Consider the following 27500-nt stretch of genomic DNA (forward strand, 5'->3'; position numbering starts at 1 on the left):
GCTGAGGAGGAACAACAGACCTCCCATACAGAGGCCCACCACCTTCCCAGTCCCCGCTCCCGCATCAGGCACCAACCAGGTCTTCATCAACAAAGCTGCTTCTTCGCTTTCTAAAGCAGCTCCGTCCCCGGGTGTCAATGCGACCGCCGCCGCCCCCCAGCGCAACTGGAGGGACAGGCTGAGGATAGGTAAGACGGGACGGCAGGGCGACCAGGATGCAGTGGGACAGCCATCAGCAACGTGGAGCAGGGAGGATGCTTTCCATAATGTATCACTGGACTGATATGCTGGTACAATGCCTCTATACACTTATTTGTCAAGGGTGTATTCAGGGGACACAATTACATTTTACTGTGACGACAATTATACAGTTTTAATTTGATCTATTTTCAGATTTATTTTCAATATGGCAGTGCAGAAAGAAAAGAAGGGCAGAGAGAAAAGACTGCATAACAGTATCTGCTAAGTGCCTGTAGGAGAGATGTACTTGTAGGAGAGATGTGCAAGACAATTGGAGGTTGAATTCAAACCCAGGTCTTCATGCTCATAAGGCACCCCATTCGACTGGTATCATGTATTGAATCGGCGAAATCATCCGTTATCAGCACGTTTGAATGGTGCCAAAATGTCCATACTGGCATCCTCACTGTTCAGTATGTCATTATCGGAGCCTAAGGGTTTGTGCAATAACTGGCTGATTTTTTGTTTTTCTTTATTTTGTGGAATTAAAGGCATTATGACAAAAGGTTGTTGTTATTTAACATGATGTACAGTATGAGGGATCAGTTATGACACTTTATTTCATGTGAAGATCCTCGTAGTGTCTTGCATTCTGCATATCTTCAAATCATTAATATAGTATTTTACAACTAAAACTCAATGAAAACAGGTTTGACAGCACACAACTCAGATGAGGTGTGATGCGCACACACACACACACACACACACACACACACACACACACACACACACACACACACACACACACACACACACACACACACACACACACACACACACACACACACACACACACACACACACACACACACACACACACACACACACAATGAATGATTAAGTATACAGGGAAGTTCAGTGAATCAAAACAAGTGCTCCCACGTGACGTAAACTATATTATTTTCTTAGGTTCTGGGGACGCGGCTTGTAACTGGCTTACATGGGGGTTAGGGAGCACTCGGCGTGCCAGCTTGAACAACGCGCAAGTCGGTGTTTACTATGCCTAAACCTAACCTCACAATAAGCTATGACTAAACCTACCTTCACAACAAACTATGGTCTATCTCTAAATAGAGACAAAGAACATTGTTGTAAAGCTCCTTTAGGGATTCTTTTTAGGGGGGGGGGGGGGGGGGGCAGGGGGGGGGACAGAGATGACTTTTCAGAGGATTTAAGCCACACCATGAGACATGTGGACAGGGACTTTAAATCTTCCATTTTATTAGGTATCAGTAATATAATTTTACATTTTCAATATATATATATATCTAAACAAGTCACTCAAGTATGCATCTCACACACACACACACACACACACACACACACACAGACCCCACACTCTTAGAAATAATATGTATATACTATATGCCATTATCTAGAATAAATGATTTACTGTCAATTTTCAAAATAATGTCTGAAAGCTTTTAACACACAAACAACATTTTCACAACTGTAGACAAAGAAAAAAAAGGCATGCTCATAGTAAAGTACACACTCAAATTGTCTTCGATTACATTTTGATGTGAGTGTATAAATAACTTTATAACCAACTCTGTGGTACCCTTTGACACATTCTTGGCCAACAGCAAGGCAGCGGATACTGATCCATATCCTGTATTCATATACAAATGCAACCTCCCCACACCCCTCTGCTGTTGTGCAATGAAAGAAACTGACCAGCGGTTAGTGTTTGAGACAGATACAGCGAGGGCTTCCCTGCTTCATTCCAAAGGTGGATACTCCACTTAAAACAAGCGGCAAGTTACACTTCACTCACATCCGATTATTCTGATACACATCTGATACACATACACATGTATGGGTCTTAATACACATACATAAGACTTGCAGACCTGGCTTACCTTGATGACACACCAAACTCAACATTAAACGCCATAAAATGATATCTAGCAAAGATTCCCAACGAAACGATTCACATACAGTAGATGTGGCAACCCAGCTGCCAATCTCATTTCTGCTGGCTGTCTTTAACCATATCCACACAGTCGACATTTGGTCTTCCTTCATACTCAGGTGGTGAGAAACCCCACCCTCTAGTATTTGGCAAGAGTAAAATGGCCATTGTGTGAATATTGCCCATTGTAAACCATTACCAAGTTTGACAAAGATGACATGGAAAGTCTATGAGAGGCACATACATATACACACATCACCCTGCTTAAATATGGCAGTGTCATTGTTCCACTGTAACATATATGATGACGATTATACAATATTAAGAATTACAGCATATTTCTGTTACATACCCATACAGTCTTGCTCTTACTGTACATTGCCTACACGATATAAGGGGTGTACAAGTAATGTAGCCAACTTTTCTTTTTCAATAAAACCACAGTAGATTCTCTCTCACACACACACACACACACACACACACACACACACACACACACACACACACACACACACACACACACACACACACACACACACACACACACACACACACACACACACACACACACACACACACACACACACACACACACACACACACACACACACACACACACACACACACACACACACACACACACACACACACACACACACACACACACCTTACAGAAGCGGATGTAGAGTATTAAGAGAACAGAAGAAGTAGAATAGAGTTGAAACTTGGGAGATTCAGGAGGCAGCTTGAGAATACTACAGTACATTGAGGAGTTATGGTTAGCTCTTCTTGTTAGAATGAACATATATTTGTGATGTCAAGTTGCGAAAGAGTAATGGAGAAATAGACATCTACAACCTGACCTGTGGCACAAATACAGAGAGGAGAGATGAGGGGGAAATGTGTCAAATCTCAGACCAAAATCCTAAATATGCCACTATAACGAAAGGTTTGCAGCAACTGTGCTCACAAAGTTTGTATTGCGGCCTCTCTACAGAACTAGAGGTGTCCATTTTTTTGCTTAACATTCTACATTCTCGTTTCCTGTTCGTAAAGCTTGTTTTTCTTACAGTTCACTGCAGTTTTGCTTTATATACTGTATATATATATAATTTCCTCAGTAACGCACCCCTTCGATATACTTGGCCAAAAGCCACTTTTCTACAAAGATGACAAAACGGTTTGACATAGGAAAATGGTATTGTGCAAGCGAGAGGTTCTTTGGATTAGTATGTTGTCCAATACAATCTCCCCTCATGTTAAAACAAAAATATTTTCTTTTATATGATCTAATCACTTACCTACTAAAATGGTAAACCTACAGTATTTAACCATATATAACTACAAACTGAATGAACTTCCAATACTACATGTCTAGTGGAAAGAATAAGAAACGTCCTAAACATCTAAAGCTACATACTACCCTTGAGAACATTGAAAGGGTCCATTCTGACCACATGAAAAGGGAAAGTTTGGTCCAGGATTAGCGAGTATTAGCACTGTCAACGAGCTCCACCTCATCATTGTCAAGGCTGCTTGAGTGGGTGTGACTGCCACCCACGTCCAAAGCACGAGCTCTGCAACTTGATGCCAAGGGAGTTCAGCAGGAGGTGACCACTAGGACTGCAGAAAGGATATGATGGAGCTGATGAAGTCTAAGGGTTTGTCTGCGTGGATCCAATGGCTGGCGTCTGGGATGTACTGGATGTCGGCGTAAGGGAATAAACGCTGGATTTCTGGGTAGTCCTCCGAACTGCAGCAGACAGCAACATGCAGAGCAGGACAGAGGAGGAAACGGCAGTGAGAGGTGTAGCCTCAGAGCCACAGAAACACTGTTGGACAACAATAGAGGCCAAACTTATCCGAGCTTAACCATCACAAATTCACTCTAATATTCACTCGTTTTGAGTTTAAGCCCTGATCTGAGATTCGGTGCATGTAGTTTTGTAGGTTTATACTTAACCACTTATACCCTAACTCAAAACACACACTTCATTGTAAGACAAATGGTGAACATAGCCAATCTGCAAGCTCACAACTTGACATGCGAGTGCATAGATGTGGCATTTTCACCAAATGTTTGCCTATTCTTGCAGAATGTTAAGCCTAAATAGTAACTATGAAATGCCCAAAAAAATAGGTTAAGCTTGACCCCTAGCATCCCCTAGCATCCCTATAATTCTGGGGCTATTCTGAATACACAAAACGTTGTGATGTGCTATGATCTTGTAGATACGCTATTTTTGGCAAAGATATTTAGTGTAGAGCGAAAACAGGAGGGGCCTTGCCCTTGTATAGAGCCCTTGGGAATACGGTCAATTAACTACAGGTTCATTTTTTGATTTTCAGACCATGACCAAATGTTGTGAGAGGGGAAACCCCCAACACAGCATTTTTCAATTTTTCGTTTTCCCAACATAGGTTTTTCCATACATTGACACTAAGAACCTGGCACACAGCGCTCAAGTTTTGGGGGCGGTGGTATTGGTAAAATCGTGTTTCCCTTAAGTTCTGACCACCTTTACTTATGATTGCAGTTTTCACACACAATCGGTCACTGATTCGCGTGCATCCTCGCTTGTTGTTGATACACCCGGTAGCACTGTAGTGTGTTGCAGAGCACCCGACGTCCAAACCCACTCTTTCACTACCAATGGCTCCACGATTATTATCGCTCTACTGCCTTGAAAACGGCAGTGAAACTTAAAGGCTTGGCCACGACTGCCTTTGACAGCACAGTCAAGAAAAGATGAGATTAAACACCGCCCCGAAGTGTTTGCATTGACACGCCTGTATATGGCACCCCATTCGACTGGTATCACCCCATATAATCGGCGAAATCATCCGTTATCAGCACGTTTGAATGGGGCCAGAATGTCCATACTGGCATCCTCACTGTTCAGTATGTCATTATCTGCGATTGTAGCATTGTCATTATCACTGATGTCCTGACGGAGGCGCGCCGTGTCTGGTGGCCATGAGCTACGTGAGGCACCGCCGAGCGAGGCGCTAGCCGAGCGAGTCGCCGTGCCGAGCGTTGCGAAGGCCACCAGACCCGACTCAGCGCCGTTCGAGTTACGTCCTGATAGACAGAGAATAGTATATATTAGTAGCTCCTAGTTCCATCATGCACCAAAATGACACGTCCACCAGGGGGAAACCTTGACCAGGCTATGTGGTGAGGATGCCAGTATGGACATTCTGGCCCCATTCAAACGTGCTGATAGCAAGTGTTCCGCTGTCTAATTTAATGCAAGACAACCGAACGTAAGCACTTTTATTGTCAATTACGGCTGCCTTCCCTATCAACAAATAATTCGATCCTACCTGTTGCGTGGTGTAATCAACTTTCGATTTAGAACTCCAGTGACTTCCATTGCCATGATCCATATGTAGAAACTTCCATAACTTCAGTGGTAAATTAAATCTGTGCTACTTTTAAGTCAGAATGGCAGGGGGACATCAAATCGAGCACAACAGACTTAGTTGCACACTGGTATTGCGTGCAGTAAATTATAGCAGATATACAAGCTCACAGCGCGTAGCATTCGTGACAGGCTGTGAGCTTGCAGATCTGCTATTTACTGCGCATGATACCAGCACGCAACAAAGTAGACCTATAGCCGAGGCCAACACTTCAGTGTCGGGTTACATTCAGCGGTGCGTGATGCATTCTGAGCAGCTGATAGATGTAAAAATGATTTGAGTGGGAATGGATGCTTGGTAGTTTGGACTTTGGAGAGATCACTTGACTAGTAGCAAGTATATGCTGCGTTTTGATGACTTAATGTCATTCACACCGTGGCCATGGCTACATACACGCCCCTTATTGTTTTTTTTTGCAGATCCGCACTGATCTCATAAATGGCCCATATGAAGTCCTCAAGACGGAAATCCGGAAAACTTTAAGCCCTGCTATAAGGTTTAAGTGGTTGAAGTTCTATTCTAGATTCTTCCCTTTATTGCAAGCAACTCAATCTATATAACATTACAAGCTGCTCTTTAAACAACACAATTTCCACTGAGGAAATTGAGTATCGTAAAGTTTAACTGTATCATGTTTCTTATTTTAGAATTACTCACCAGACAACACAGTCTGATAAACAGAAGAACATTTTCCTCAACACCAACTTGTGGCGTCCATAGTGTAGTACCTGATGTACGCCGAGCTGGCTCCACCAAGGAAGAGCGTGGGACCCTCGTAGCTTGTGTCAAAGCTGGGGAAGCTCATGATGTCATCAAGGTGCTCCGAGATGGCTTTCAGGTTGACTCTCCAGGTGTAGTGACCGTCATCGTTATGCACCACCAGGTTGGTCAACAGGAACTGACGCACCGAGTGCTCCTGAGGAAGGAAGTGTAATGGAATTTTAGAATGCCAAATAGATTGCCAAATATATATGCATTATTGTGTATTTCTCTGCCTTCCATTCAGTTTCATTGAAGCAGTCTTATCAATGTGCTCAAACTGCAGCTGTCAATCTAACAGCTGACCGGACTTCTCCATGCTTACTATCACTATGTCAGCGAATGTGTACTTGTGTAACTATTTGTGTGCCGCCCTTATCTTTAGCACATACCCTTACTTTAGTATAGAATCTCTGTTAAAACAAGACTGTAAGAACTGTCTGAGAATGGGGTTGGGGAGGCTTGCTGATGTCGTCTGGCACTTTCGCTGATATAACAACATCCAGTAACAGTGCCTGAAAGTCGCTCAGTAGATTGGTCACTCGAAGTCCTGGTAGATTGATTTACATGAGTCGGCAGTCTCTAATGAGTTTGTCAGTGAAGAGCAGGTGGTAATTAGAGTGTTAAGTATCATTTACTAGTAGGCTTCATTAAATTAATCAATACCAAAGTGTTATATGCATATGCACATGCACCACAGAAGCGGTGGCATGATTAGGTACAGGCTAGTCTCGTGTAGCCAGACAACTATTCCACAATCTCCGAACGCTATATAGATACTATATAGACTCTGGAACTACTCCTCTGAGTTATCCGTTTGTCATTTCTGTTCACAAAAATATATTTTAAAATATCATTAGAGCTTTAGATCTAAGCTATATATGATGATTTCTATTTATATTAGGATACATTTGTGTGACTGTAAAGATGAAACAGAAGTGGCGAGGATGCTTCACTTTATATTTTACTCATGATCAGAGCTTCCGTGCTCCAGACTGTATGACAGAAGCATTTGAAAATTGCGAGAGGCAACAGTCTGGCAACGCAAGACTAGGTACAGTCAGACAAGCGTGACGAAGTTGAGCCATCTGGTCGCAAGACCATGCAACATTTCTGGCTATGTTCCGCCATTCCTTTGATATCTTCCGGGGTTTTGAGCAGCTTGTGCCGCCAAAGTGGTTTTCCGGACGTGTAGTTCTTTGACTAGTGCTATTTGTAGAAGTAAGGGCAGATAGAGGAATGTACACTACTCAACATTAAAACATATGCACGTGCAATATAAAATATATTATATCAGATTCCAGCAATATGAAAACATTAGTGCACCTCCTTGACAAATTTCAGATCAGTCCGACAATAAAGTATCATCATCATTCCTTTACAACAGGACCTCTACTCTACAGAGAGACCAATCGGTCTTGTCCAGACTAACTGTGACTATGTTGGGAGATCAGATCGGGTGATGTCAAAGACAGACTAGGCTTGTTTGAGATAACAATATAATTGGCACAGGACGATTATGGGATTCCTATGATCTCTAATTACGTTATTGCTGATTATGTCATTATAAAATGCTCATTTATAGTGCAAATATGTTTCCATTTAGTTTTATCTCAGTGTATTTAGATGTCCTTCTCCTCCTGTGCTGCAAGGACATTCTTTGCGTGAACAATCTCTAGTAATAGAAATTGAACAAGCCCAGAGTCAGACAATCAGTTGATGGTACTGTTCTGCACTTGAGTGAGAGGAAATAACTCCTTACCATGCTGCTCACACACCGAGTTCAATGGAATGTTGTATTGGTCAATGCACTTTTAACACAACACAACCAGGCAATTTAGGTGTGCAAGATAGTTATACAATACTCCTGCATGCACACATACGAAATACTATAATAATGGGCAAAAAACAAAAAACTAGTGAAACCAAACATTAGTTATGGGTTGTGGCTTTAATTTAGGTTCATTTTATGGGTTTTTGATAAGAGAATAATATTAGGCTACTACAATATCTTAACCTGGTCAGTGGCCATCGACGGTGGCTCTGCACGGCATCCGTCCTCTTATGTTGAATAAACTGGAAGTTTGGTGAGTGGAAATACCTCTCACTGGTTTTAAGCTTTCGTGGTAGGTGATATAGAAACTCCTGCTAGTTTGCATCGCTTTGTAAGCGGCTGTGCTTTACCCACTTTCTCACTTGCATGGATGTTTAGTAGCTACTCTCAAGCGCTGATACCCAGCCACAGGTCAACGAGTAAAAAATGTTACACAACTTTCGCCGTTGTCATAATTATGAAAGTTTCTTAAACTTAACTTTCAACTCAAGTGAAGTTTATACAGGGAAATCTTGCCTGCTGCCACAGACAGTCTCATTCGAAGTTTATATATTTTTCATATTTGAATTATATTCGACTTCCGAATTTTGTTCTGACAGTTCATTGCACCTTTTTCTCATGTGAATAAAACAGACTCATGTCCTGTATCATAGAGGAAGGGTACACACACCTAATTTTACCCATTCCAGATCTATATTTACTAAAAGCTAAAATAGAAATCAAAGAGGACAAGAAGAATCCTGACCTTGACCAGCGAGCGTAACTGGTCCTCGGCCATTCGTCTGGCGGTAGAGCGAGGGATGTCACTGGAGATCTTCATGTCTTGCATGGCTTTGATGTAGGAGTGGAAGTTTGTGCGGGAGGTGGTCTGAGCCGGACTGATGTCCACCACCACCAATCTCTCCACAAGACTCGGCTGAGGATGGAGGTGTTATGGGGTGAAAGTTGGGATAGGGAGGGACAAAAGGAAACAAGGTGAATGAGGCGAGAACAAAGCAAAGCACAGTGACAAAGGTTAGGCGACCTCTACCCATGACACTGCTGGTAAATGATAAATTCATGGTGAGATTTCAACCTTGTCTACCTGTGTAAGGGCCATCGTCATGGCTACTTTCCCTCCCATGCTGTGACCAATAAGGATGCACTTGTCGATGTGCAGCTGGGCGAGCAGGTGTGTCAAGTCGTTGGTCATCGCCTCGTAGGTCAGCACAGGGCTGTGTGTGCTGTTGCCGTGGTTACGGGCATCTACGGTCAGCACCTAACTGGACAAAGGACAGTTAGAACACTTGGGATGGGGGGGAAAGGGGGAACACAGGGGGGGGGGGGTACATCTGTTAATAACTTGCTAGCAGCCAAAGTGATTGTCATTTAACACCATTTAAAGGGACACATACCAGCAGAGATGTGAATGTTAAATGTCCAATTTGTAGGGCTGTCCTGATTACCTTTTCTCAAGCTTCAGATATTCAGAAACTTGTTGTAAGTGAATTAGCCCATAAAAACAAAGGTTTTTGATTATCTTCATAGAGATCAGTAATTTATGTTAAGTACAGAAGTTCGTGTCTCGAGAGCCGATACGTTTGTTGTGACCAGGACATGTCAACTTGCTGTAGTAACTTGTAGTTAAAAAACATTGTTCTTGTGAAGTTGGTTCAAGCTGAAGTATTTGTAAAGATCACTATGTCACTCCATATAGAGACAAGCTTTAATAGTGTAAACTGGCCTTGTACCACCTCACGAGCAAATTGATATAGTTATTTTTATAAATACATAACCTATAAACTTCTTCACAAGAACAGTGTTTTTAAACATACATGGATTATCAGATAAAATAAAAAGGAGCGATACGGGCAAAGACTTCATTAACCAACATGTTGGTTTAATAAAGTATTTTTCCTTTTTGCCTGGATCTCCCCTTTTTTATCTGATGTTTTATCCTGTCTGATCCAGGAGCACCTTTTTACTATTTTAACATTATTGATTTGTCCGTCTCCAGTGAGCACCTGGTTGTATCTTTTCCTCATACATGGATTATCAACTACACCATGTTCAGTGCATTACACATTATCACAATGTTCTTGTGAAGCAGTTTGGAGGTGAAATGGAGGTGAAATATTTCTAAAGATCATTAGGTCCATTTGGCCAAAGGGGACAACTACTGTACCCTGGCTTGCACAGTAAACACTGCACATCACTATCTGTAACACGCACAAGCTGCAGACGTAAACAAGAAAATATTGGCAATTTCTTTCCAGCTGAGAACTAATTAGCACAGGAACTTCCTGTGACTTTCTCAGGATTATGTCCAGGCACTGAGTCAGACTGAGAGACTATTATATTGTGCACTTGTGGTGCCAGTGGCGTATCCAGGAATTACGTTTTGGGCAGGCAAGATATGTGTTAATTGTCTCCCCGCGCACAATCGTAGCACTAAAGGCTTTCAAAGAGATATACCTGCCAGACGAGTAGGATACAAAGGCTGAAAGGCATGCATTTACATTCCAATGGGTAATTGAGGGTCGCGCTCTACCGCAACGGCCAATCAGCTGTTCTCAGATCTTGTTTTTGTCCTCTTTTTTCTCATTGTATGGATTTTGGCCAGGCCAGAAATGGATTTGGACAGGCGGACGGGACGCCTGCCCTCACCTTATTGTAGATACACCTCTGTGTGGTGCATATCTGTAAAGAATTTAACCCACAGACTTGCATGCGCCAAACAAAAAAACAACAGCAAAACAAACCCTAACATGACAAATAGCCCAGGCACGAAACATAACAAAAATATATCTGGGCATGTGAGTGAGTGTGAGGGTTCTATTCTTCTTCCTGATCATATCTTAACCCAGCACGCCAACAAGTGATGTGCATATTCTATCAGTGTTGCATATCTGTGACATCTGTGAGAGAGAGAGCAATGTACAGTGTGTACAGTACCCTTTATGTCTCACTCTAAGCACTTTAGATTCCTTCAAGATTCAACATTTGTGTTACTATATTATTACAAGTAACATTCTAGTATTTAATACTAGAATTTAGATTTAATTATAGTGCGTGAGGGGGTTCTATGTGTGATTGAGTGTGCATAGTTGCCTGTGTGTGTGTGTGTGTGTGTGTGGTACTGTGGTAGGCTCGGCAGACAGGCAAAAGGAATATAGTGAATCATTTGCAAACCTGATTGTCCGAGGGGTGACTCGCCTTTTTTTGTTGTTGAAACTACTGCCCTTGGCCTTGTTTGCCTGGGGGAAGGAGCTTTAGTTTTTGGAGCCTACTGCCCTTGGTCATGTGGAAAGCAAAGCTATTACACATGTTGCTAATGCAGGTTTGAAGTGAAAGTCTAACATTTTCCCCCCCTGCATTACCTTCCTGCCTGTCCGCTGCACCAGGGACTTGGCTATTGAGTGGAAGTTAGACTTGCTGCCAAATAGGCCATGGAGAAAGACAAGTGGGGTGCCGTCTCCTTTCCCATCGAAGACATCATAGGTCAGGTTGACTGTGCTGAAAAAGATACACTTCATGAGTTTATCTTCTCATCTGAGAGGTTTGTGGTTCAAAGGGTCATCATTGAGAACAGGAGACAAAACTAACAGTAGGGATGATTGGCACAGTCAGACTTCCAAGGCGTGGCAGGGTGGCATCGGATGGCCTCCTTATGTTACCAAGTCGTCTACCATACTGTCCCTAACTCACCATCTAATGATCCAAATGTGCATTTATACAAATTACAAACTAAACTATAAATCAGTAATCAATCTGTTTTTCCTCTTGTGTTCCCTGCTTTCACAAATAACTGCATTTAATGTGACAACTGATGTATTGTAGACTCAATATGTAACAATTCCCCGCATCACCACTCACACTGGCAAAACAAGTCAATATGATAAACCACCAGATACATAGATTTTCTCAGATCGTCTAGTAGGCCCTACACTGATTTATTTTTTGAATGTCCAATTGTAACTCAGAGTTGTACTACACATGGAACAAAATCGTGCATTGATTACATTTATACAACTCTCAAGAGTTAAATTAACAAACTAAATGAATGTAACTGTGCACAGATGTAAGACAGTAGACCTATGGCTCTGGTCCTTTGCTAACTACAATAGCAGGGGTCTGAAAGTCATTTGAACGGGGTTGTAAAGATAACGGTTCACACGGACCCTAGCAGACAGAAAATCAGAAATACAGTTTATTATTCGTTGGATCTCCAAACCCTCCCTGGATTTAAACCATAATGAATCACCCATGGATCATCATTGACTTAGAGATCTGCGAGCTGGGAGGACGCTAGTGCATTAGCAGGACATAGAAGGACAGAGGACATAGCGCTACCTGGATGATGATCCGCACATGTCCCGATGTGCTGCTGTTACAAAACATGCCGCCGTCCGCCCGCTCAGCAGTCCTCTCTGAAGGATGCGATGGAAAACACTCATGGCAGAAGTTTAGCACGATTATCGGAGGTTGAAAACGAGCATATATGGATTTAAATCCGACCCATTTACAGCAGTCAGTCAATCAGTGAGAGTAGTGGAATTAGGAAAGGAAGGAAGGAGCTCTTGCCTTCACCCCTTCACACAGCTGATGGTGCGTGATGACGTAGTGTTCAGACGCATACACACGACGTTCGGCTTCAGTTCAACGCGATAATGTAATACACATCTAACACGCTAGGAGGCGCAAGAGTAACACAAAATATCTGCATGTGGGTTCATTCATGCAGAGCTGGAGATTGTAGTTTTAGGGTGGAAGTTTTGGAACTACCGTAAAAACAAGCTTTTTTTTTTAGTGTAAGGGTCAGGGTTTTAGTGTTGGGTTTGTTTAGGTTTAAGTATTAGGTTGGGGTCAGGTGCTAAAGTAAAGAGTTGGAGTTCATTAATCCCACCGATTTTCCAATTCCACCACAACAAATGTTTCCACCTTGTAGGCTACTACTGGCAGTAGGCTACAAAGTGGAAACATTTTTTGTGGCTACTGCTTACAAATATAAAGAAAATGGTACTATATATCTAAAGTGAGACTGTGAATATAACTGAGCAATGTAAAGTGTGCAAATGAACATGGTGGTTACAAGTATAATATTGACTTAAAATTAGCATGAGTGATTAATGTTGACGCCAAAATAAATAATTCTTTGAAGACTTTGCACATCTTCTCATCTCCACATGCAAAAAAACATCATATTGTATTATTGTTCAGCTACAGATCAATAGTCCAGCTCATATAGAAACATAGCCTATTTTTTATTATTTTTTTAATCAAAAAAATGTATTCCACGATTTTTGTATTAAACCCTTTTTTTGACTGGTGCAACCACTCCAAGGAACAGCAATGCCCCCATCCATATCTATGTCTGCATGTCCCTATGTTTAGGGTACCAACAGGGGGAGCTGTTGCACCACTCACTTGATCTTGGTCTGATTTTTCACCCGGTCTGACTGCGTGCCTACACTAACACATCATGTAACCTTTGCCAACCTGGGAAGAGCAACGGACTGACCTCATGCTTCCTTCAATGCATGAGTCCCAGCCGCTTCTTCTCACCTGACAGGGGGAGTTTCCCCGGTTGGACCTAGCACTTGGAAGTAACGTTATTCCAACCAGTTCCTTTCCCCCCCATCAGGCGCGTGCTACACAACCTCTGCCAACCTGGGGAGAGCAACGGACTGACCTCAGTTCCTTTCCCCTCCATCAGGCGCCCCGTTAAAGACCAGGATTACTGCATGTTTTTTGTGAGGGTACCTGCCCTAGGGGACACGGGAGAACATGCAAACTCCACACAGAAAGGCCCTTTTGCCAACCCCACCCAGCCCCACCTAGGTTATGGGCACCTGGAGGAGAGAACACGCCCCAACCCCAACAGCGTCCCCAGTGAGAATCGAACCCAGGACCTATAGCTGTGAGGCGACAGCACTACCGACTGCGGCACTGTGCCCCTGTCACATACGTAAATTGGTCTTTATTAATCCCCTATTCCAGCTGTCCTTTCTTTATTAAATTTGACATTTTGTGGAATTTGGAGACATATTCATCTAGATATAATAACATCACTGAGTTGAAAGTGATTATAGTTTCAAGTAGGTGATTCATACGACTAAACACAATTCTCCTTTCCAATCTGGCATTTAAGCAGCAAGGTAGTTAACCAGTTTCAGCTGAGACCCAGGACCCCAGGTTTTTATTTATGCATTATTCTGAAATGTCTTTGATTTTTGTTTTATTAAAATGTTTTAGTTTGGAAATCTTTTGAAATAAAGGTAAAAAGGGGGTATTTACTCGCGACCCATCAAAATGGGCCCACGACCCAAGAATAGTTCCATTCTTGGATGGAAACTGATATTTATGCAACCATTAATGACAATAAATCAAACCCGTACAACAGTGTGGTATAAAGCCTAAAATGTATGTTGCTTGACACCATCTTACAACAAAATGTAAACTACAGGCTTAACTGTGTGTCTGTAAGTCACTGAGCCTGTTCTCTCCTAAATCTCTCAATCCTTAACTCATTAATGATCCAGGCATTTGATTTATACTCATTGTTTGGTTATATCTGTGAGTCCACCTGCAGTGCTGAGTGGCATAGAAACATTTATAATCTACGGAATAGGAAACAATGCTTCTCCCTCCTCTTTGTTTCTTTGTTTATTTTACCCTCTCCCCCCCCCCTCCCCCCTCTCTCTTCATTACCATGGGAGACATGTCTTCTGGGATGAGGCCCTACACACACTGTCACCATAGCGATGGCATGGCACAGGGCCGGGCCCATGGGGAAGCCAATGGGCCCATGGGGAAGCCAAGCACAGTGCCAGCTGTATTAGAGGTTCAAAGAGTGAGCGAAAATAAGTGGGTTGGGCTGTTCTTTTAATTTGTACTTATTTTCTTAATACAATTATTATAATTTTGTTTTGTTTTGTAAAGTGACTGAGTATATAGAAAAAGCGCTGTATAAATTGAAGATTACAGTGTCTTTAGGACATTTCTTTCCCTTAATAGCAGAAGAGTGTGCATGACACCCCAAACATGTAAAGAAGATATAGGAATCTGAACCTGAATTTTCAAGCATATCTTTCTGAGAAGCTGAGAAATAATATATTCTTCATTTTGAAAGATGTTATTCACTCAGTCCCTCAGACATATGATTGTCTCTAAATCAAATGTCAAATGTCTGTGTTATGTACTGCAAGGTTTTATTGTAGCTCATAACCACTTTACTACATTCTGTTACATACTTTATACTTACCATAACATTAGTTTGTCGTCCATTGTTGAACATCATCACAACATAGCTTATGTAACCTTCAATGTATTTTTCTGCTGAGGCACTATAACACTGTTAAACGATAAAGAAAGTATATAATGTATGTGTATGCCAAGGAAACCCTTACCCTAGGATGGCACAGTGAACTTAATGGCACACTAACCAACTGTATTTATGCCTCCACTGATAAAAATCTGTGACAGTCTGTCACATGTGGGTTTATTACATGCATTTACAACATGATGCTTGTTTTCTTGTCATTCTAAATGAGCTGTCAGATCCCTATGGTGATAATTCATTTGAATTGTGTGAGTACAAGTTGCAGGTCAAATGTCTGCATAATATAACACCACACGGGTATTTCATGATTTATGTACAGTATGTGGCAGTTGGATACCTTGACTGAAGAACACGTGGCTGGCCTGCCCCCATGCAGGGTTGAAAACGGCTCACTCTTTCAGTAAATTATGCTATATGCATGCCCCCCCCCCCCCACATCCTTTCTATGTTATCATGAACTGTTTTTTTAGTCCACTCTGGTGGTGGTACACAGAGGAGTCGGCCATATAAGAAGAAAAAAAAGACAAAAGTGGAATGAAATATTTATATTACTACAGGTAGCTATCCAGCCGTGCTGAAATGAGCACACCTAGCCGTTAATAGAAGATTTGAGAACGGATTAATCACATTAGAAATATCATCAGTTGTGCTGATTAGTGATTAGACAGAGTTTTGTCAGAGCAGCAGCATTAAATTGGCTTAGGAATGGAACAAAAAGGACAGGTACTGTATACGCTCCTGTATTTTAACATCAGTTATTATGGTGATACTTGGAGAGCCAAATATTTTCTGAGGTGGTCAGTATAAAAAGGTTGGGAACCAAGGAGCGATGGAGCGTAGACCCGCCCCATCCTATTCAGCTATTAACACAGGAGGAAAATGTAATTTATTCTTTGAATTGTTTTGTTTTTGTTCCATTCCTAAGCCAATTTTGCCGATGCTCTGATGAAACTCTGTCTAATCAGCACAACTGATACCGTCCTCAAATCTTCTATTAACGGCTAGGTGTGCTGTCATGCTTATTTCAGCGCAACTGGAGAGCCTATTTCAACCAATTGCTTGGTTAGAAGAACTACCTGTATTAATATCAATATTGAATTCCACTTTTGTCTTTTTTCGTCATTTTTGGGCGACTCCTCTGAGTACCACCAGAGGGGGGCTCAAGTACCAGTGGTTGGGAACCTGTGGTGTAAAGTCACCACAGGTTCACTTTTGTCTCATCCATTTGCTGTTTTATTTTAAAACTCCTTGCACTACTGTACTTGAAAAAAAGTGTCAATAAGAAATTGAGCAGGATCGAGTGCTCTAATCACAAGTCCAAAACTTTACAGCATGTGCAGAACCCAGACCCAAAAAAGTGATATTAGGAGCATTTAGTAGAATGTATTGTGTTTAACTTCTTCAATGCATATTGACTTGTCATGGTATCAGTCACATGATTCAGGTTTCTATACCTGGCTTCTGCTTTTTTCCACTGTGGACAGAGGCTTGTGTCAACTACTATGTCCCATCTATAAACCTTTGACCGGGCTTTTTGTTGTGGTTTCATCTTCAGTTTTAAAGGCTGTTGGAAATGTTTTAATACCATCTCAGGTTGTTTTACGGCATCCATTTCCTAGAACGTATTTTACAACATATTACCAACAGGTGACAAATTAAACCAAAAACCTGAATAACAGTGTAGAAATATAATGAATGCAGATACTTCCCTACAGCCACTACATGTCATGATACAATTTAGCATCATGCTCTGTGGTATGAATACAAAATATTCATGGAAGTAAGTTCTCGAGATGTTTGCCATTCACATTATTATATAACTTTGTAATGGTAGGCCTACGTACTAACGTTTGAGACTTGTGTGTTGTGTTGTTGTTGAAATATGTTATAATGTGTTTAACTTTCTTGCTGCTGTCTTAGCCAGGTTACGCGTTAAATAAATACAAACGATACAATACAAACGCTGAAAAAATATACAGTAGGCCTATATGAAGAAAAACAAGACGCAGTGCAAACAAAGCATAGAACTGTTCGCACTCCATCTGACACATATCTTGGGAAATAAAACAAATCATATTTCTTTCTTTCCATCCATCCATCTGAATTAAATGTATTATCTCACTGACTCATTTATTTACAAAGGAAGTGGATTTAAACCTCCTCATCCCAGACCCACCAACTGTTGGTTATAGGCAGGCATCTCAAAATAACCAAAAAGAGAGCCATAGTGATGAATCAAAGTGAGTATTCTGTGAATACCATTTAAATGGCTTTCTGTATGACTAGTATTGATAGGCTGACACTTCATTCTCTAATTCAAACTTTTCCACAGCTTTAAATGCCCAGTGATAATTGGATGGGTTACATTTACTGCATGTGAACAATATGAATGAATAGTGCTTTTGCCTCTCCACATGTCAGTCCAAATGCAAGAAGAAAAAAGAACACAAAGCGTCGATTGCCTTTTTCAATACTTTAAAGTAACCAGTCCATTCCAGAAACATTCTCCCTCAGGCAGAATATTCTTTTCATTATCCTGATATGACACCAGACAGAAACTGACCGAAATTAACTTTTTCCGTCTTCCAGCATAAAGTACCATTCCAAAACATTTCCAACTAATTAAATCACTTTTCGTAGTATTTCACAAGACAGAGCAATTATCTTTGTTTACAGATAGAAATAGTTTGATGACTCATTGAGTCATAAAATAGCTCAACATAGCTCAGGGTTGGGGGTGTGAGGTATCCATGATAAGAACTGTTTTGCTGTGGAGTTATCAGAGATGCAATGTGGGAAAGGAAAAAGGAATGTTCACGTTTCCAGGGAGATAAATCACGAGCAGATGAGAGCATGCACAACAGCAGCCTCCTGGCACAGCTCAACTCCTACTGCTGATGGTGATGATGTCTACTGTCTGTGTCTCTGACCACCATGAGACATGTTGTCTACTGTCTGTGTCTCTGACCACCATGAGACATTTAACTCCTACTGCTGATGATGTTGTTGTCTACTGTCTGTGTCACAACAGCAGCCTCCTGGCACAGCTCAACTCCTACTGCTGATGATGTTGTTGTCTACTGTCTGTGTCACAACAGCAGCCTCCTGGCACAGCTCAACTCCTACTGCTGATGATGTTGTTGTCTACTGTCTGTGTCTCTGCCCACCATGAGACATGATGTTGTCTACTGTCTGTGTCTCTGACCACCATGAGACTCCTACTGCTGATGATGTTGTTATCTACTGTCTGTGTCTCTGACCACCATGAGACATGATGTTGTTGTCTACTGTCTGTGTCTCTGACCACCATGAGACAGCAGCCTCCTGGCACAGCTCAACTCCTACTGCTGATGATGTTGTTGTTGTCTACTGTCTGTGTCTCTGACCACCATGAGACCAACTCCTACTGCTGATGATGTTGTTGTCTACTGTCTGTGTCTCTGACCACCATGAGACTGATGATGTTGTTGTCTACTGTCTGTGTCTCTGACCACCATGATGTTGTTGTCTACTGTCTGTGTCTCTGACCACCATGATGTTGTTGTCTACTGTCTGTGTCTCTGACCACCATGAGACATTACTGCTGATGATGTTGTTGTCTACTGTCTGTGTCTCTGACCACCATGAGCCTCCTGGCACAGCTCAACTCCTACTGCTGATGATGTTGTTGTCTACTGTCTGTGTCTCTGACCACCATGAGACTCCTACTGCTGATGATGTTGTTGTCTACTGTCTGTGTCTCTGACCACCATGATATTGTTGTATACTGTCTGTGTCTCTGACCAGAGACATTTAACTCCTACTGCTGATGATGTTGTTGTCTACTGTCTGTGTCTCTGACCACCATGAGACATGTTGTTGTCTACTGTCTGTGTCTCTGATGTTGTTGTCTACTGTCTGTGTCTCTGACCACCATGAGACTGATGGTGTTGTTGTCTACTGTCTGTGTCTCTGACCACCTGATGTATAAATTTAAGATAAGGGAAGGATCGAAGACCAATTTGTTGGAAATGATGGCGAGAAAGGCCATTTTGTTATGTATTTAATGATACATATTTACCAATATGAATATGAAAAGCCCAATACCATAGTGTCCGAATTATGACGCAGCAACATTGCTGCTTTAAGAACTAAGTGGTAAAAGTGGACATACTGAGACCCTTTCGGTATGAAGAGCCATAAACTATTAAGATAACCCTTGACTCTGGAGGAGTTCCGTTGAGGAGAATTTGTAAGAATGTAATAGAGTACAAATACTCAAGTCAGAAGGACTGTAAACCTTTTAAACAAGTGAATATTAACTTTATCTTTACTGTTATAATGTTAAACTGTAATTCTATATTAATACCTTTTAAGGATAAATACTTTAGAGGAAAACTACAATACTAAAAGGAGAGAATTAGGCAGAGTAAAAGTATGAGAGTATACCAGAATACCTTAGAATGAGTTTGACACAGACACGGAAGGAAGATGAGTCCACACACCAGAGCTATAAGGATTTTCCATTCAATATATATTATCAATTACCTCGGGAGAGAAATGGCAGGTCCGTACAGCGTTAAAAAGATCTCTCACTGACACATCATCAGTGACCATATTTTATACTGTTATGATAACAAAACAAACTCTGACATAGGAAGTATTCAATTTGAGTTCAGAGGGTAACCAAAAGTGAATAATGGCGACACCTATTGCCGGGAGGCCTACTTGGGAGACGTGGCCAATCACACTTCCGGGAATCCAGAAAGTGTGACCAAAGGGAATCGTAGTTCTTTTAAGTGTAGATGTAGTTTATAACTGGTTACTGACTACTAGTAGTTAGTTAGTAGGAGACAATTTGTCTGCTCTGGCACCGTACCAAGGCCGAATAACATGTTTTTCACCAGAGGGGCAGAGAATGCAAGACGTCATGGAATGTTGCTAAATAAACATACAGGAGATATCTCACGGAGCAGAGACAGCAATGATATGAGCCTCAGTGGGATCAATGTGACGTGAAAAATAAGTCATAGGGCAATATGGCATAGGTAACGATTCATATTATAGCAGGACACAGGGCATATGATTTAAATCATTGGAAACATGTAAACAAATCCCACAAAATAACTCAAAATTATCCATCACCACCATGAGACATTTAACTCCTACTGCTGATGATGTTGTTGTCTACTGTCTGTGTCTCTGACCACCATGAGACATGTTGTTGTCTACTGTCTGTGTCTCTGACCACCATGAGACATTTAACTCCTACTGCTGATGATGTTGTTGTCTACTGTCTGTGTCTCTAACCACCATGATGTTGTTGTCTACTGTCTGTGTCTCTGACCACCATGAGACTCCTACTGCTGATGATGTTGTTGTCTACTGTCTGTGTCTCTGACCACCATGATTATGTTGTTGTCTACTGTCTGTGTCTCTGACCACCATGAGACCTGATGATGTTGTTGTCTACTGTCTGTGTCTCTGACCACCATGATGTTGTTGTCTACTGTCTGTGTCTCTGACCACCATGATGTTGTTGTCTACTGTCTGTGTCTCTGACCACCATGATGTTGTTGTCTACTGTCTGTGTCTCTGACCAGAGACATTTCTGGTTTGGTTTTTTTAAGAGGGATGTGTGCTTTATAGCACAGAGGCAATGGATTCCAACCCAGGGATTTCTGTGTGTGTATATCCTTAATATTTTGCAATAAAAGGTTTACGCTTGATGGTAGCCACAAGGAAACAACAAGACACAAGACTCTAGTATGATGCTATGGTTGCATCGATTAGCCCAAACAGGTGTATATGATCAGTTAATCACATATACTGTAGGCTATAGTTAGATTTTAGTTAATCTATTCACAAATATGAAACAAAAAATCACAGACCATAACAAAATGAATATTGTTTTAATGGAGATCTCTATTTTGAAGGGAACAGATATAAAATATGACTGACAAAACACAACTGAAATAAAAATGTGAAATATGAAGTGAGCGTGCATGCACAGTACAGGCTGTAATCCAACCACAAAGTAAAGAAGAATCAAGAAGAATCAAACTGTTTTATTTGTCACTACCCATGCAGGTACAAGAAGTGAAATTCATGTTTTTGTACAAAAGCCTTCATATCACACAAGCAAAAGCCTTCACACTAGCCACAATCTTTGTTTATGTTTGTGGGCTGATTGCTTTAGTTCATTGTCTGAGCCTCCTTGACCTCCCATGTGTCATTGACACACATGTCATTGACTCACATGTGTCATGTGCTCAAAATCCGTGTTGTCTGTCCTTCACTTGCAGCAGATTGTGAGCTCTTCCTCGCGCAACAGTGACACTTGGTCACTGAACGCTATTTTCATGCTCGGACAGACCCAGCCAGCCAGCCAGCCACCCACCCACAGACACACAAAGCTCCGTAATGAAGTGGTTGCACCACTTAAAAATAGTGCTCTATGTCAATGCTGGGCATTGGAGTGGCTGCGCACCCTATGGTTGCACCAAATAGCTACAATTTCAGATCAGATATCTACAGCTATTTTGGCCAATTGTCGTACAAAGAGTTAGCCTAAATAGGGCTTAATTATGTGGTTAACAATGTCCCCCCATTTGCTTAGTGATTTTCTTCTTCTTTTTTGCAGATCTCTATGGACTGGCTTCAGATAAACTATCTGCATTATGACAAGGGTTAAAAAAATCAACGATAACCCAGGATTATTAGATTAGTGTCCCTATCGGTTTTCTGTTGGACTTTGCTGTCTGAACAAAAGCATGTTTGTAAGGAATCTGCTACTGGTGGAAGGAAGTTATTATTCAAATGCCAATCACTGACATTTACGGGCTTAAGAGAACAATGGCCTCTCGTTCTACCCTAACCCTTGGTTCAGTTCGGTCAAACAGATTTATTTTGTCATGCCATGATCTCTGTCTTTTAATTGCTCCACATTAGTGCTTTTGATTAGTGACATGTCACTATAATCATCCACCAATGTGGATTAGACACAAAAACGCCAAAGCTTGTTTCCATTGTGGTCCACACCGTATACAACAGACTACAAACAACCATAAAACACAGAATAGTACACACAAGACAAGCGACTTAAAGGCACACGAGATAGTGACGAAGGAATGTTCCACACTGTTTCTTAGCTCCCAGTAGAACATTTATTAAATAACTTTGACGTTTCAACGCATGCATGTCTTCATCAGATCATCAGATCATCAGACTCAACTTCCGGTGAAGTGGTGTTGTTATAAATAAAAACATTCATTGCCTTTACATGAATTTACATTAACCACCTCGAGGGTCCAACAGCATAAATCCTTTAATAGCCATAAATAGACGATCTACAATCTTACAAAATGTTTCATTTCGATGAGTTGTTTGCTTGTAGATATGTCATTTGTTCACAGGATGGAACGTCATAGCCGTCGCTAGCCATTTATTCATTATGCCCCCAAGCAAAATGGTTAACTCTCATCGCTCCTCCCCTCTCTTCCTTCCTACATGCATGAAAACAAATGAGAAAATGAAAATATAATTTGAATGCAAGGCTTTACATATTTCCAATATGTAATATCGTTTTGTCTAAAAAGTATTGGTACACATAGCAAAGCCAGTTGAATTGGTCAAATTCCATTCAAGATTTCAGATCTCAGATTACAGAGGTGGAGGCAAAGGGTGTGTGTGTGCATGTGCGACTGTGCATGTGCGTGTATGTGTGTGTGTCTGTGTGTTTATGCACCTGTCAATGGGTGGGCAATGGAGACTCAGTCATGACTCTGATGAAGACCATATATATAGGTCGAAACGCTAGTTGTTTTTTTTGTACTAGCACCTAATAAAAGGCTTGAAATTAGTGATGCACGATTAATCGGTAGCATAATCGGAATCGGCCATATCGGCTATAAAGATTCCATATCGGTATTGGAACGGTCTCAAAATAATACAGATTATTTAATCGGTTTTCACCAGCAAAAACAATGAACAAAATTTCTATATTTAATTTGTGTACTCAGATCATATGTGTGTATATAGGGCACGGGTTGCCCCGTGACACATTGGTAGCCATTTTATCTTTTGTCACAGGAAAGATTTGCCTCCAGGATGGGTAGGTAATTTCGTCCTTTTTCGTCCTACCTCCAGGTAGGATTGCATACAGCTCACTGATGGGCTATCAAAACCAATTGCTTTTAGCTTATTCATCAGGTTGACTGCCGATTCCCCGTGTGTCTAGTCTAGGGTGACCACCCAGTCCCGAAATTGGACCGGCGCGCACAAATAGAACAGTGTCCCGCTAATCAAGTCAGAATCACAATCGTATTTTTGTCTCCGCTGAGCCCTGCCGGCGGCTAGCGGAAGTGGTGGTGCGTGCCATAACCGGTTGTCTAGACACAAAATTCCTACTTGGAACCGAGTTTCGTTACCCATTCCGTAACAACAATCGGTAACACCTGCTGTGAAGGAAGTAGGGAAGGGGCACAAGTTCTGTGTGTGTCAGTGTGTGTGTCAGTGTGTGTGTGCGTGCGTGCGTGCGTGCGTGCGTGCGTGCAACTGTGCATAGAGCATATTCTAAGCAATACTGATTTTTAGAACAAGAACTACTTCCTCCTATAGGCTATTATGTGTTACTATACTAGACAACTGGTTGTTTGTTTGTGTATGTGTGCTACTGCTTATTGGTGCAAATAGCAGATGCAAGCTCACAAACGTGTCATGATGATGCGATGCGTTGTGAGCCTAAATGCGAGGCCTGTATGACTCAGGCATCAATATGAATAGTTTTCACCACCAATGTTCACATAATTTATACATCATGCTATGCATGCAATGCAATGTATGTTATGCATGTATTATTGTGCGTCCTAATGTGAAGCCATGTTAATCTCTCTGTTTTTAAATAAAAGTAGCAATACCATAATATATAAATGTTCTGTTAATACAAATAGAAAGCCTGTATTCAAAATGTTAAAATACAAAAGCATCAGATTATATAGCTTGAGGAGCCGAATAGAACAGGGTGCCAGTGGCAGTGCCACTTCTCCATTGAAATGAATGGACAGTGGACACGTACGGCCGCCCTGTCCATTTCTGTTGCCCTATTACTTTGAATGGTGTCCTCAAGCTCAATACATACAGTACAATACCAAAGTTAGTATTCACATTTTGCAAGTATGTTAAGTGCTTAATGTACAGTTTTGTTATTATCTAAATCTGCAAAGTAAGTGGTACAGCTGTCAAATAACCTCAACATTTTACTTACCGTAAGTACAGTAGTTGAGCAAAAGCATTTAGTTAATTTCCGCCACTGGTTATTGGATGGTGCATGGTGGTCACATGCATGCACACTTGACATTCTTCTCCCACATTCTGTCCTTGGTACTCATCTGGCTGTATCTTTACTGCCAACTGCCAAAGGTATAACAAGCAGCTTCAAAACTTTGTGAGCCATGTCTGTTCCCTGGCAAACATTGCATTAACTGCACTTTAACTCTGAAAATTGCTCAATCAAATTAGCATTTTAATTGTTTGCAAAAAGCTTAAGTCAGGTAATGCGCCTCATGGTACCTCAAAGGCCAACAAGGCTCCAAACATCCCAAAACAAACTGGTCAAACTTGGCCTTACTCTCAGAACCCACCTCACCCCTGCTCATTTTGATAGGTTGGAATGGCTTAGGGTTGAAGTACAGCAACTTCGAATGGTCCTGGTCCAAAAGTTTCACTACACCACTAAGATACCCACCTGTCAAAGTACTTCCTTAATGTCAACTAAGTCCAGAGCTGCCACAACACCAGAGGGAGTTCCACAAACGACGTTCAACCCAGATCCGGCTCATTTATACCTACAGTACCTCCATTCGGGTCGAGTGGCCCCTAGGAAACAGATGGTTGCCGGTTCGATGGCTCCACCTGAGTTAGTGTCGAAAGACACTGAACCCCTAAGCTGCTCCCAATGAGCAAAGCAAAGTTCTTTGTTTACCCAGGGAAGTGGACTAAGCTCGAGATGCTTGTTTACAGCCACACCCTGCTCATAGAACATTTCATGGTAGGGGTTCAATGCCTTGCTCAAGGGCACTTCAGCGGTGGTAATTTTAACGTGCCGGTCCGGGGATTCGAACTGGCGACCTTCCGGTATCAAGACCGCTCCGCAAACAGTTCGGCCACCGCTGCCCGCTAAAGCAGGTTGGTGCCTTCTGGACTGGTTTACTCCTCTGTTGGATGTGTCAATGGGTGAATGTAATGCAAATTATTGTAAAGTGCTTTGCATAAACTAAGGATAATAAAAGCACCCTTTATACTGATGTGTAACATGATTGAAATTATTATTTAAACGGATGTTTGTCTTATATTAGCATGTGTTTCACGAAGTTTCCTGAACATTTTAGCGTTGTAAATAAATAACTTGCACAGTCATAATAGGGCAGATGAACACAACTTTTAATTAACTCAACTACAGCACAGTTAAAATGTGAGCAAATACAAAATTGTTATTCCGAACTGTTATATCCATGTGAATATATGTAGCTCTTAAAATACAAACAATTTAAGGTAAAAGTGGAGATACAATTTGACAGTTTAGTATCAGAATAGAGAGAAGTTGCATGGGGAATGTCTCAGTTATATACAGTACATATTTGACCTTTTTCGGTTAGAGGTAAATTCTGCTATCTGACCTTATTCTGTCTCTCACTGTCAATGTGAAGTGAAAATCGGAAAACCATATTGCACGCACGCACGCACGCACGCACACAGACACACACAGCCTTCACTAAAACTACTTTGGCTAAAACTGGCTAAAACTACTAAGTTTAACATTCTGAATTTTAACAAATATTTCCATTATATTATTCACACCACTGACCTGGCTGTGAGTCTATCACGATACAAAAACACAAAAATATACAAATCACAAGGCACATTTTACACAATTTACATTATGATCAGTTACGATAAACATGAGATGCACGCACGCACGCACGCACGCACGCACGCACGCACGCACGCACGCACGCACGCAGGCACACACACACACACACACACACACACACTCACACGCACACGCACACACACACACACACACACACACACACACACACACACACACACACACACACACACACACACACACACACACACACACACGCACACACACACACACACCAACGGATTAATCCTACTTCCTGCTATGGACGTCAGAGAACAGTGCAGGTGCACATCACGACCTGTCCTGAGGCCATATCATGGATCCATCTTCAGTTTCAGTCTCAGCAGAAACTCTCTTAACCAAATACATGCAAAACACACACAGGCAGTCACACACAATAGAATCGCCTAACCAAATCCATGTAAAATGAGAGCTGGCTCTCACTGTCAATGCATCACATTTTAACAGGCAGTTTCAGCAGTGAAACGCAACACCGCCAAGCTGAGAGCAAACAGTAGCTCTCTGCACACAAAGGAAGGTACCTGATAATCAAGTCTTAATGTTTGACTGTACAGTACTATATAAAATATACATTTCAAACACAAAGCGTAGCATTTTGTACATGTCAGGTAAACAAAATGATGGGGATGATATGTCTGAATGGCAATAATATCTGTTTTCTGCAAAAGAAACTAAAAAACTAAACTAAACAATCTAATTCTAAGACATACCAAGTCTAAATCAGCTGCATGAAAAATATACACAATAAAATCCTCAGTTATCCATTTGAAACTCAGACCAATGTAAATGTTGGTTGCATGTGTACTCTCAGACATGCTCCTTAATATTTCATTCAAATGAACACAGGACTTTACTGTGTATGATACTTTTCAACAGTGTAAAAGCAACATGTAAGGAAAAGCATAGCAGTAAATGTACAGTAACATTACTAAACACAGCCCTTCATTGCGGAGTCTTCTCAGAGGATTCTCCTCCATTATTTCTTTGTTACAGCAAAAATAACAATAACAACCCTGATCAAAAAATTATGTGCAAGACATAAAACATCCTTATTCGTCACATTCTCTTCCTGAAAAAG

The 27500-nt window shown here is 41.4% G+C and overlaps 3 protein-coding genes across 3 annotated transcripts in view; 1 reads left to right on the forward strand and 2 right to left on the reverse strand.

Annotated features, from left to right (window-relative positions):
* The window catches only part of bicdl2l (bicaudal-D-related protein 2-like), a 6680-nt gene extending 6134 nt beyond the window's left edge, over window positions 1-546 (forward strand). Inside the window, exon 6 of the mRNA XM_079507812.1 lies at window positions 1-546. This exon is cut by the window's left edge and continues 95 nt beyond it. Coding sequence (XP_079363938.1) covers window positions 1-283 — 283 coding nt within the window. The 3' untranslated portion in view covers window positions 284-546.
* Window positions 547-1435: 889 nt separating this feature from the next.
* Window positions 1436-12765, reverse strand: abhd11 (abhydrolase domain containing 11). The gene is made up of 6 exons (XM_079508442.1): window positions 12507-12765; window positions 11534-11669; window positions 9259-9432; window positions 8920-9090; window positions 6310-6497; window positions 1436-3908 (listed from the first exon to the last, which is right to left on the reverse strand). Exons 1-6 carry the CDS (start codon window positions 12608-12610, stop codon window positions 3773-3775), a joined length of 909 nt encoding a protein of 302 aa, XP_079364568.1. The 5' UTR covers window positions 12611-12765; the 3' UTR covers window positions 1436-3772.
* A 13522-nt stretch (window positions 12766-26287) lies between these two features.
* Window positions 26288-27500, reverse strand: part of cldn3c (claudin 3c) — a 2033-nt gene continuing 820 nt past the window's right edge. Inside the window, exon 1 of the mRNA XM_079507471.1 lies at window positions 26288-27500. This exon is cut by the window's right edge and continues 820 nt beyond it. The gene's annotated coding sequence lies outside the window, so the exon portion shown is untranslated.

This window comes from Electrona antarctica, assembly GCF_951216825.1.
Source record: "Electrona antarctica genome assembly, chromosome: 8".
Classification (NCBI taxonomy): domain Eukaryota; kingdom Metazoa; phylum Chordata; class Actinopteri; order Myctophiformes; family Myctophidae; genus Electrona; species Electrona antarctica.

What these genes read in the sequence shown, in the direction of transcription:
- abhd11 (XM_079508442.1), bottom strand. Translation starts at nt 12,610, where the DNA reads ATGAGTGTTTTCCATCGCATCCTTCAGAGAGGACTGCTGAGCGGGCGG. An exon ending in ATGTGCGGATCATCATCCAG is followed by an intron (nt 11,670 to 12,506) that starts GTAGCGCTATGT and finishes TATCTTTTTCAG; the next exon opens with CACAGTCAACCTGACCTATG. An exon ending in AGTTACGCTCGCTGGTCAAG is followed by an intron (nt 6,498 to 8,919) that starts GTCAGGATTCTT and finishes TTCCTTCCTCAG; the next exon opens with GAGCACTCGGTGCGTCAGTT.